The 11,655-nt window shown below is 48.3% G+C and overlaps 1 protein-coding gene across 2 annotated transcripts in view; it reads left to right on the forward strand.

The window, feature by feature from the left end:
• Positions 1–11,655, forward strand: part of LOC127922422 (ELKS/Rab6-interacting/CAST family member 1-like) — a 93,672-nt gene that overhangs the window by 66,746 nt on the left and 15,271 nt on the right. For both annotated transcript variants that reach the window (XM_052506210.1, XM_052506211.1), the window contains one exon: positions 3,707–3,847. In XM_052506210.1, the coding sequence (XP_052362170.1) occupies positions 3,707–3,847 (141 nt within the window). The remainder of the gene's footprint in view (positions 1–3,706; positions 3,848–11,655) is intronic.

Genomic DNA, 11,655 nt, shown 5'->3' on the forward strand with positions numbered 1-11,655 from the left:
ACCAACATACTATAACATCCAGCTACCAACATACTATAACATCCAGCTACCAACACACTATAACATCCAGCTACCAACATACTATAACATCCAGCTACCAACATACTATAACATCCAGCTACCAACATACTATAACATCCAGCTACCAACATACTATAACATCCAGCTACCAACATACTATAACATCCAGCTACCAACATACTATAACATCCAGCTACCAACATACTATAACATCCAGCTACCAACATACTATAACATCCAGCTACCAACATACTATAACATCCAGCTACCAACATACTATAACATCCAGCTACCAACATACTATAACATCCAGCTACCAACATACTATAACATCCAGCTACCAACACACTATAACATCCAGCTACCAACATACTATAACATCCAGCTACCAACATACTATAACATCCAGCTACCAACATACTATAACATCCAGCTACCAACATACTATAACATCCAGCTACCAACATACTATAACATCCAGCTACCAACATACTATAACATCCAGCTACCAACATACTATAACATCCAGCTACCAACATACTATAACATCCAGCTACCAACATACTATAACATCCAGCTACCAACATACTATAACATCCAGCTACCAACATACTATAACATCCAGCTACCAACATACTATAACATCCAGCTACCAACATACTATAACATCCAGCTACCAACATACTATAACATCCAGCTACCAACATACTATAACATCCAGCTACCAACATACTATAACATCCAGCTGTACCAACATACTATAACATCCAGCTACCAACATACTATAACATCCAGCTACCAACATACTATAACATCCAGCTACCAACATACTATAACATCCAGCTACCAACATACTATAACATCCAGCTACCAACATACTATAACATCCAGCTACCAACATACTATAACATCCAGCTACCAACATACTATAACATCCAGCTACCAACATACTATAACATCCAGCTACCAACACACTATAACATCCAGCTACCAACATACTATAACATCCAGCTACCAACATACTATAACATCCAGCTACCAACATACTATAACATCCAGCTACCAACACACTATAACATCCAGCTACCAACATACTATAACATCCAGCTACCAACATACTATAACATCCAGCTACCAACATACTATAACATCCAGCTACCAACATACTATAACATCCAGCTACCAACACACTATAACATCCAGCTACCAACATACTATAACATCCAGCTACCAACATACTATAACATCCAGCTACCAACACACTATAACATCCAGCTACCAACATACTATAGCCCCCAGTTTGTCTTTCTTACAACCATTTCTCACCTCTCTCCATCGAGTCCTCTCCCAGCTGATCTCTGCCCCTCACCCCTCTCACCCACTTCATATCTCTTTAAACCACCCCATCACTCTCTTCTCTCCTTCTCAACCAGGTGTAAAGTGTACAGTTGAAGTCGGAAGGGTACATACGCTTAGGTTGGAGTCATTAAAACTTATTTTTAAACCACTCCACAAATTTCTTGTTAACTAACTATAGTTTTGGCAAGTCGGTTAGGACATCTACTTTGTGCCTGACACAAGTAACTATTCCAACTATTGTTTACAGACAGATTATTTCACTTATAATTCACTGTATCACAATTCCAGTGAGTCAGAAGTTTACATACACTAAGTTGACTGTGCCTTTAAACAGCTAGTTGACATCATTTGAGTCAATTGGAGGTGTACCTGTGGATGTATTTCAAGGCCTACCTTCAAACTCAGTGCCTCTTTGCTTGACATCATGGCAAAATGAAAGAAATATAAGCTGAAATCAATCATTCTCTCCTACTATTATTCTGACATTTCACATTCTTAAAATAAAGTGGTGATCCTAACTGACCTAAGTCAGGGAATTTTAATAGGGTTAAATGTCAGAAATGGTAAAAACTGAGTTTAAATATATTTGGCTAAGGTGTATGTAAACTTCCGACTTCAACTGTATCTGTGGGCTCGTTGGTCCGAATCTGTTTGTAGATAAATGTTTAAGCTCCTCTGAAGGCATGTAGTCATATATGTATGATTCTGATTCATAATGAAATCCACCCCAGTGACCTAAATGCTTGTCTCCCAGACTGCCTTACAATGAACTTTCACAAGCTTCTCTCCTTCTCTGAGTCCCTCTGTTCTCCTTCTCCTCTGCAAAGCATACAGACTGGACAACAAGCCAGAAAGCAGTGTTTTTCTAACCCAACTCAACCCTCTCTCTTTCTTTCTTTCTCTCTCTCTCTCTCTCTCTCTCTCTCTCTCTCTCTCTCTCTCTCTCTCTCTCTCTCTCTCTCTCTCTCTCTGCCTTTCTCTCTGCGTCTCTCTCTCTCTCTCTCTCTCTCTCTCTCTCTCTCTCTCTCTCTCTCTCTCTCTCTCTCTCTCTCTCTCTCTCTCTCTCTCTCTCTCTCTCTCTCTCTCTCTCTCTCTCTCTCTCTCTCTCGCTCTCTCTCTCTCTCTCTCTCTCTCTCTCTCTCTCTCTCTCTCTCTGCTCTCTCTCTCTCTCTCTCTCTCTCTCTCTCTCTCTCTCTCTTTCTTCTCTCTCTCTCTCTCTCTCTCTCTGTCTCTTCTCTCTTTCTCTGTCTCTCTCTCTGTCTCTCTCTCTGTCTCTCTTTCTTTCTCTCTTTCTCTTCTCTCTCTGTCTCTCTTGTCTCTCTCTCTCTCTGTCTCTCTCTCTGTCTTTCTCTCTCTGTCTCTCTTCTCTGTCTCTTTCTCTCTCTCTCTCTCTCTCTCTCTCTCTCTGTCTCTCTCTGTCTCTCTCTCTCTCTCTCTCTCTCTCTCTCTCTCTCTCTCTGTCTCTCGCTCTGTCTGTCTCTCTCTTTCTCTCTCACTTTCGCTCTCTCTCTCTCTCTCTTTCTCTCTCTCTTCCAGAGAGGGTAAAATGGAGGGTAAAAAGGGTAAAAAGAAAGACAGGAAACAGTTCTTCATGGATGGAAGGCTGTGTATTTGGATTGTGGATCAGAACAAACATTGAATTAGAGAGAGAGAGACAGAGAGAGAGCCTTAAAGAGAGAGAGAAAATGAAGGAGACAGAGAGAGAGAGAGAAAGAGAGGTAGAGAGAGTATCTGCTGCTCCACCAGGCAGCGTGATGTTTACTCCAACCCCGCCGTGTTCCCATGTCGCCCTACTGAATGATGGGGTATGGAACGATGGGAAAGACATTTGGGGCCTTCCTGTTACCCTGACAGGATGGGCTTATTGTCTGTGACAGTGAGCGATAGGACAGAAGAGAAGTGTGTGTGTGTGTGTGTGTGTGTGTGTGTGTGTGTGTGTGTGTGTGTGTGTGTGTGTGTGTGTGTGTGTGTGTGTGTGTGTGTGTGTGTGTGTGTGTGTGTGTGTGTGTGTGTGTGTGTGTGTGTGTGTGTGTGTGTGTGTGTGTGTGTGTGTGTGTGTGGTTGCCACGACAGGTTTCTAGCCCATCAAGTTAGCATTGATTTGTTCTTTATTGAACATTAACTTTGTATTCCACTCAGAGAATGTAACTGGAAGCTTGAATAACACTTTGTCCTTTGAATTACTTTTGACTTTTTATTTGTCCCTCCCTCCCTCCCTCCCCCTCCCTCCCCCCTCCCTCCCTCCATCTCCCTCTCCCCCCTCCCTCCCCCCCTCCCTCCCTCCCCCCTCCCTCCCTCCCTCCCTCCCTCCCTCCCTCCCTCCCAGACCAACCTGTTAGACCTTAAGGAACATGCTTCGTCCCTGGCTTCCTCCGGTCTGAAGAAGGACTCTAAACTGAAGAGTCTGGAGATGTCTCTGGAACAGAGGAAAGACGACTTCATCAAGATGGAGAACCAACTCAAGAAGGTCATCTTTTTTTCTCACCCTTTAATAAAACCACCTCCTGTATCACTGAACTGAGGTCAGTTCTTTCTTCAGTCCCAGCCTGAACTGAGGTAGTTCTTACTAACCTCACTCCCCAGTCAATCTTCCAATGAACTTCCACTGAGATCAGCCCATTCAACTTCTCTCACAGGTCTCAGACTGCTTCAGTTCAAGCTTTGTGAACTTCGCCCCACAGCCAGTATAACTCAGAGATGCAAACAGTTATCCTGCCTGTTATGTGAACACAGTCAGATAGATGAACACTCCAGCCTGCCCCATTCAGCCTTCAAACTGCTCTCAGACCAGTTCTTAGCTATGGCCCCAGTCGAGACCTGTCCAGTGTGTGAGCCAGCGTTGTGATGTCTAGTGGAGAAGACAGCCACTGACAGATCCCCTACTCATCCTGCCAGTGGAATGACACTCAATTCTGGGACGAGTCTGTCAATCATGCTGTAATGTGTGTGTGTGGTGTCTGTGATCAGACTCCTGACTCTCCCTCCTGGCCTTAAAGTGTCCATGTTGATTCACTTTGATCTCCTCCTGTTTCTCATGTCATTGTGTCTTCCTTTCCATTTCCTGTTCTCTTCTCCTCTTCTCTTCCTGTTCTCCTTTCCTCTCCTCTTCTCTTCTCTTCTCTTCCTCCTCTCCTCTCCTCCTCTCTTTCTGTTCTCCTCTCTTCCTGTTCTCCTCTCCTCCTCTCTTCCTGTTCTCCTCTCCTCTCTTCCTCTCCTCTCCTCCTCTCTTCCTCCTCTCTTCCTGTTCTCCTCTCCTCCTCTCTTCCTGTTCTCCTCTCCTCCTCTCTTCCTTTTCTCCTCTCCTCCTCTCTTCCTGTTCTCCTCTCTTCCTGTTCTCCTCTCCTCCTCTCTTTCTGTTCTCCTCTCCTCCTCTCTTCCTGTTCTCCTCTCCTCCTCTCTTTCTGTTCTCCTCTCCTCTCTTCCTGTTCTCCTCTCCTCCTCTTCTGTTCTCCTCTCCTCTCTTTCTGTTCTCCTCTCCTCCTCTCTTCCTGTTCTCCTCTCCTCTCTTCCTGTTCTCTCTCCTCCTCTCTTCCTGTTCTCCTCTCCTCTCTCTTCCTGTTCTCCTCTCCTCCTCTCTTTCTGTTCTCCTCTCCTCTCTTCCTGTTCTCCTCTCCTCCTCTTCCTGTTCTCCTCTCCTCCTCTCTTTCTGTTCTCCTCTCCTCTCTCCCTGTTCTCCTCTCCTCCTCTTCCTGTTCTCCTCTCTTCCTATTCTCCTCTCCTCCTCTTCCTGTTCTCCTCTCTTCCTCCTCTCTTCCTGTTCTCTTCTCCTCTCTTCCTGTTCTCCTCTCCTCCTCTCCTCTCCTCTCTTCCTCCTCTCTTCCTGTTCTCTTCTCCTCCTCTCGTCCTGTTCTCTTCTCCTCTCTTTCTGTTCTCCTCCTCTCCTCTCTTCCTGTTCTCCTCTCTTTCTGTTCTCCTCTCCTCCTCTCTTTCTGTTCTCCTCTCCTCTCTTCCTGTTCTCCTCTCCTCATCTCTTCCTGTTCTCCTCTCCTCTCTTCCTGTTCTCCTCTCCTCCTCTCTTCCTGTTTCTCCTCTCTTCTGTTCTCTTCTCCTCTCTTCCTGTTCTCTCTCCTCCTCTCCTTCCTCTCTTCCTCCTCTCTTCCTGTTCTCTTCTCCTCCTCTTCCTGTTCTCTTCTCCTCTCTTCCTGTTCTCTCTCTTCTCTGTTCTCCTCTCCTCCTCTTCCTGTTCTCCTCTCCTCCTCTCTTCCTGTTCTCCTCTCCTCCTCTCTTTCTGTTCTCCTCTCCTCTCTTCCTGTTCTCCTCTCCTCCTCTCTTCTGTTCTCTTCTCTCCTCTTCCTGTTCTCTCTCCTCTCTTCCTGTTCTCCTCTCCTCCTCTCTTTCTGTTCTCCTCTCCTCTCTTCCTGTTCTCTTTCTCTCCTCCTCTCTTTCTGTTCTCCTCTCTTCCTGTTCTCCTCTCCTCTCTTTCTGTTCTCCTCTCTCCTCTCTTCCTGTTCTCCTCTCTTCCTGTTCTCCTCTCCTCCTCTCTTTCTGTTCTCCTCTCCTCCTCTCTTCCTGTTCTCCTCTCTTCCTGTTCTCCTCTCCTCCTCTCTTCCTGTTCTTCTCTTCCTGTTCTCCTCTCCTCTCTTCCTGTTCTCCTCTCCTCCTCTCTTCCTGTTCTCCTCTCCTCTCTTCCTGTTCTCCTCTCCTCCTCTCTTCCTGTTCTCCTCTCCTCCTCTCTTTCTGTTCTCCTCTCCTCCTCTCTTCCTGTTCTCCTCTCCTCCTCTCTTCCTGTTCTCCTCTCTTTCTGTTCTCCTCTCCTCCTCTCTTCCTGTTCTCCTCTCCTCCTCTCTTTCTGTTCTCCTCTCCTCCTCTCTTCCTGTTCTCCTCTCCTCCTCTCTTTCTGTTCTCCTCTCCTCTCTTCCTGTTCTCCTCTCCTCCTCTCTTCCTCCTCTTCCTCTCCTCCTCTCTTCCTGTTCTCCTCTCCTCCTCTCTTCCTGTTCTCCTCTCTTCCTGTTCTCCTCTCCTCTCTTCCTGTTCTCTCCTCCTCTCTTTCTGTTCTCCTCTCCTCCTCTCTTCCTGTTCTCCTCTCCTCCTCTCTTCCTGTTCTCCTCTCCTCCTCTCTTTCTGTTCTCCTCTCCTCTCTTCCTGTTCTCCTCTCCTCCCCTCTCTGTTCTCCTCTCCTCTCTTCCTGTTCTTCTCTCCTCCTCTCTTCCTGTTCTCCTCTCTTCCTGTTCTCCTCTCCTCCTCTCTTCCTGTTCTCCTCTCCTCCTCTCTTCCTGTTCTCCTCTCCTCCTCTCTTCCTGTTCTCCTCTCCTCCTCTCTTCCTGTTCTCTTCTCCTCTCTTTCTGTTCTCCTCTCCTCCTCTCTTCCTGTTCTCCTCCTCTCCTCTCTTTCTGTTCTCCTCTCTTCCTGTTCTCCTCTCCTCTCTTCCTGTTCTCCTCTCCTCCTCTCTTCCTGTTCTCCTCTCCTCCTCTCTTTCTGTTCTCCTCTCCTCCTCTCTTCCTGTTCTCCTCTCCTCTCTTTCTGTTTCCTCTCCTCCTCTCTTTCTGTTCTCCTCTCCTCCTCTCTTCCTGTTCTCCTCTCCTCCTCTCTTCCTGTTCTCCTCTCCTCCTCTCTTCCTGTTCTCCTCTCCTCCTCTCTTTCTGTTCTCCTCTCCTCTCTTCCTGTTCTCCTCTCCTCCTCTCTTCCTGTTCTCCTCTCTTCCTGTTCTCCTCTCCTCCTCTCTTCCTCCTCTCTTCCTGTTCTCTTCTCCTCTCTTCCTGTTCTCCTCTCCTCCTCTCTTCCTGTTCTCTTCTCCTCTCCTCCTCTCTTCCTGTTCTCTTCTCCTCTCTTTCTGTTCTCCTCCTCTCTTCCTGTTCTCCTCTCCTCTCTTCCTGTTCTCCTCTCCTCCTCTCTTCCTGTTCTCCTCTCTTCCTGTTCTCCTCTCCTCTCTTCCTGTTCTTCTCTCCTCCTCTCTTTCTGTTCTCCTCTCTCCTCTCTTCTGTTCTCTTCTCTCTCTTCCTGTTCTCCTCTCCTCTCTTCCTGTTCTCCTCTCCTCCTCTCTTCCTGTTCTCCTCTCCTCTCTTCCTGTTCTCCTCTCCTCTCTTTCTGTTCTCCTCTCCTCCTCTCTTCCTGTTCTCCTCTCCTCCTCTCTTCCTGTTCTCCTCTCCTCCTCTCTTCCTGTTCTCCTCTCCTCCTCTCTTTCTGTTCTCCTCTCCTCCTCTCTTCTGTTCTCTCCTCCCCTCTTCCTGTTCTCTCTCTCTCTTTCTGTTCTCCTCTCCTCCTCTCTTCCTGTTCTCCTCCTCTCCTCCTCTCTTTCTGTTTCTCCTCTCCTCCTCTCTTTCTGTTCTCCTCCTCTCCTCCTCTCTTTCTGTTCTCCTCTCTCCTCCTCTCTTTCTCCTTCTCCTCTCCTCCTCTCTTCCTGTTCTCCTCTCTCCTCTCTTCCTGTTCTCCTCTCTCCTCTCTTCCTGTTCTCCTCTCCTCCTCTCTTTCTGTTCTCTCTCCTCTCTTTCTGTTCTCCTCTCCTCCTCTCTTCCTGTTCTCCTCTCCTCCTCTCTTCCTGTTCTCCTCTCCTCCTCTCTTCCTGTTCTGTTCTCCTCCTCCTCTCTTCCTGTTCTTTCTCCTCCTCTCTTCCTGTTCTCTTCTCCTCTCTTCCTGTTCTCCTCCTCTCCTCTCTTCCTGTTCTCTTCTCCTCTCTTCCTGTTCTCCTCCTCTCCTCTCTTCCTGTTCTCCTCTCCTCCTCTCTTCCTGTTCTCCTCTCTTCCTGTTCTCCTCCTCTCTTCCTGTTCTCTCTCCTCCTCTCTTTCTGTTCTCCTCTCCTCCTCTCTTCCTGTTCTCCTCTCCTCCTCTCTTCCTGTTCTCCTCTCCTCCTCTCTTCCTGTTCTCCTCTCCTCCTCTCTTTCTGTTCTCCTCTCCTCTCTTCCTGTTCTCCTCTCCTCCCCTCTTTCTGTTCTCCTCTCCTCTCTTCCTGTTCTCCTCTCCTCCTCTCTTCCTGTTCTCCTCTCTTCCTGTTCTCTCTCCTCCTCTCTTCCTGTTCTCTCTCCTCCTCTCTTCCTGTTCTCCTCTCCTCCTCTCTTCCTGTTCTCCTCTCCTCCTCTCTTCCTGTTCTCTTCTCCTCTCTTTCTGTTCTCCTCTCCTCCTCTCTTCCTGTTCTCCTCCTCTCCTCTCTTTCTGTTCTCCTCTCTTTCTGTTCTCCTCTCCTCTCCTGTTCTCCTCTCCTCCTCTCTTCCTGTTCTCTCTCCTCTCTTCCTGTTCTCTCTCCTCTCTTCTGTTCTCCTCTCCTCCTCTCTTCCTGTTCTCCCTCCTCCTCTCTTCCTGTTCTCCTCCTCCTCTCTTTCTGTTCTCCTCTCCTCCTCTCTTCCTGTTCTCCTCTCTCCTCTCTTCCTGTTCTCCTCTCCTCCTCTCTTCCTGTTCTCCTCTCCTCTCTTCCTGTTCTCCTCTCCTCCTCTCTTCCTGTTCTCCTCTCTTCCTGTTCTCCTCTCCTCCTCTCTTCCTCCTCTCTTCCTGTTCTCTTCTCCTCTCTTCCTGTTCTCCTCTCCTCCTCTCTTCCTGTTCTCTTCTCCTCCTCCTCTTCCTGTTCTCTTCTCCTCTCTTTCTGTTCTCCTCCTCTCTTCCTGTTCTCCTCTCCTCTCTTCCTGTTCTCCTCTCCTCCTCTCTTCCTGTTCTCCTCTCTTCCTGTTCTCCTCTCCTCTCTTCCTGTTCTTCTCTCCTCCTCTCTTTCTGTTCTCCTCCTCTCCTCTCTTCCTGTTCTCCTCTCCTCCTCTCTTCCTGTTCTCTTCTCCTCTCTTCCTGTTCTCTCTCCTCCTCTCTTCCTGTTCTCCTCTCCTCCTCTCTTCCTGTTCTCCTCTCCTCTTTCTGTTCTCCTCTCCTCCTCTCTTCCTGTTCTCCTCTCCTCTCTTTCTGTTCTCCTCTCCTCCTCTCTTCCTGTTCTCCTCTCCTCCTCTCTTTCTGTTCTCCTCTCCTCCTCTCTTCCTGTTCTCCTCTCCTCCTCTCTTTCTGTTCTCCTCTCCTCCTCTCTTCCTGTTCTCCTCTCCCCTCTTCCTGTTCTCCTCTCCTCTCTTTCTGTTCTCCTCTCCTCCTCTCTTCCTGTTCTCCTCCTCTCCTCCTCTCTTTCTGTTCTCCTCCTCTCCTCCTCTCTTTCTGTTCTCCTCCTCTCCTCCTCTCTTTCTGTTCTCCTCCTCTCCTCCTCTCTTTCTGTTCTCCTCTCCTCCTCTCTTCCTGTTCTCCTCTCTTCCTCTCTTCCTGTTCTCCTCTCCTCCTCTCTTTCTGTTCTCCTCTCCTCTCTTCCTGTTCTCCTCTCCTCTCTTTCTGTTCTCCTCTCCTCCTCTCTTCCTGTTCTCCTCTCCTCCTCTCTTCCTGTTCTCCTCTCCTCCTCTCTTCCTGTTCTCCTCTCCTCTCTTCCTGTTCTCTTCTCCTCTCTTCCTGTTCTCCTCCTCTCCTCTCTTCCTGTTCTCTTCTCCTCTCTTCCTGTTCTCCTCTCCTCTCTTCCTGTTCTCCTCCTCTCCTCTCTTCCTGTTCTCCTCCTCTCTTCCTCCTCTCTTCCTGTTCTCCTCTCCTCCTCTCTCTTCCTGTTCTCTCTCTTCCTGTTCTCTCCTCTCTTCCTGTTCTCTCTTCCTGTTCTGTTCTCCTCTCCTCCTCTCTTCCTGTTCTCCTCTCCTCCTCTCTTCCTGTTCTCCTCTCCTCCTCTCTTCCTGTTCTCCTCTCCTCCTCTCTCTTTCCTGTTCTCCTCCTGTTCTCCTCTCTTCCTGTTCTCCTCTCTCTCTTCCTCTCTCCTCCTCTCTTCCTGTTCTCCTCTCCTCCTCTCTTCCTGTTCTCCTCTCCTCCTCTCTTCCTGTTCTCCTCTCCTCTTCCTGTTCTCTCTCTCCTCTCTCTTTCTCTTCTGTTCTCCTCTCCTCTTCCTGTTCTCCTCTCTTCCTCTCTCTCCTCTTCTTCTCTGTTCTCCTCTCTCTCCTCTCTTCCTGTTCTCCTCTCCTCCTCTCTTCCTGTTCTCTCTTCTCTCTTCCTGTTCTCCTCTCCTCTCTTCCTGTTCTCCTCTCCTCCTCTCTTTCTGTTCTCCTCTCCTCTCTTCCTGTTCTTCTCTCCTCCTCTCTTCCTGTTCTCCTCTCTTCCTGTTCTCCTCCTCTCTTCCTGTTCTCCTCTCCTCCTCTCTTCCTGTTCTCCTCTCCTCCTCTCTTCCTGTTCTCTTCTCCTCTCTTTCTGTTCTCCTCTCTTCCTCTCTTCCTGTTCTCTTCTCCTCTCTTTCTGTTCTCCTCTCCTCCTCTCTTCCTGTTCTCCTCCTCTCCTCTCTTTCTGTTCTCCTCTCTTTCTGTTCTCCTCTCCTCTCTTCCTGTTCTCCTCTCCTCACCTCTTTCTGTTCTCTTCTCCTCCTCTCTTTCTGTTCTCCTCTCCTCCTCTCTTCCTGTTCTCCTCCTCTCTTCCTGTTCTCCTCTCCTCCTCTCTTCCTGTTCTCCTCTCCTCCTCTCTTTCTGTTCTCCTCTCTTTCTGTTCTCTTCTCCTCCTCTCTTTCTGTTCTCCTCTCCTCCTCTCTTCCTGTTCTCCTCCTCTCTTCCTGTTCTCCTCTCCTCCTCTCTTCCTGTTCTCCTCCTCTCCTCTCTTTCTGTTCTCCTCTCTTTCTGTTCTCCTCTCCTCTCTTCCTGTTCTCCTCTCCTCCTCTCTTTCTGTTCTCCTCTCCTCCTCTCTTCCTGTTCTCCTCTCCTCTCTTTCTGTTCTCCTCTCTTTCTGTTCTCCTCTCCTCTCTTCCTGTTCTCCTCTCCTCACCTCTTTCTGTTCTCTTCTCCTCCTCTCTTTCTGTTCTCCTCTCCTCCTCTCTTCCTGTTCTCCTCCTCTCTTCCTGTTCTCCTCTCCTCCTCTCTTCCTGTTCTCCTCTCCTCCTCTCTTTCTGTTCTCTTCTCCTCCTCTCTTTCTGTTCTCCTCTCCTCCTCTCTTCCTGTTCTCCTCTCCTCTCTTTCTGTTCTCCTCTCCTCCTCTCTTTCTGTTCTCCTCTTCTCCTCTCTTCCTGTTCTCCTCTCCTCCTCTCTTTCTGTTCTCCTCTCCTCCTCTCTTCCTGTTCTCCTCCTCCCTTTCTGTTCTCCTCTCCTCCTCTCTTCCTGTTCTCCTCTCCTCTCTTTCTGTTCTCCTCTCCTCCTCTCTTCCTGTTCTCCTCTCCTCTCTTTCTGTTCTCCTCTCCCCCTCTCTTCCTGTTCTCCTCTCCTCCTCTCTTCCTGTCCTCTTCTCCTCTCCTCTCATTTCTTTAATCACTCCATCATTTTTACTCTCTCTATTTCTTGTCATCTTTTTCTATCTGGCTTCTCTCTCTCTCTCTCTGTTCCTCTCTGTGACTATTTTTCTCGCTGTTCCTCTCTCTGACTCTCTCTCTCTCTC

Source organism: Oncorhynchus keta, unplaced genomic scaffold (assembly GCF_023373465.1).
Source record: "Oncorhynchus keta strain PuntledgeMale-10-30-2019 unplaced genomic scaffold, Oket_V2 Un_contig_25643_pilon_pilon, whole genome shotgun sequence".
Lineage (NCBI taxonomy): Eukaryota > Metazoa > Chordata > Actinopteri > Salmoniformes > Salmonidae > Oncorhynchus > Oncorhynchus keta.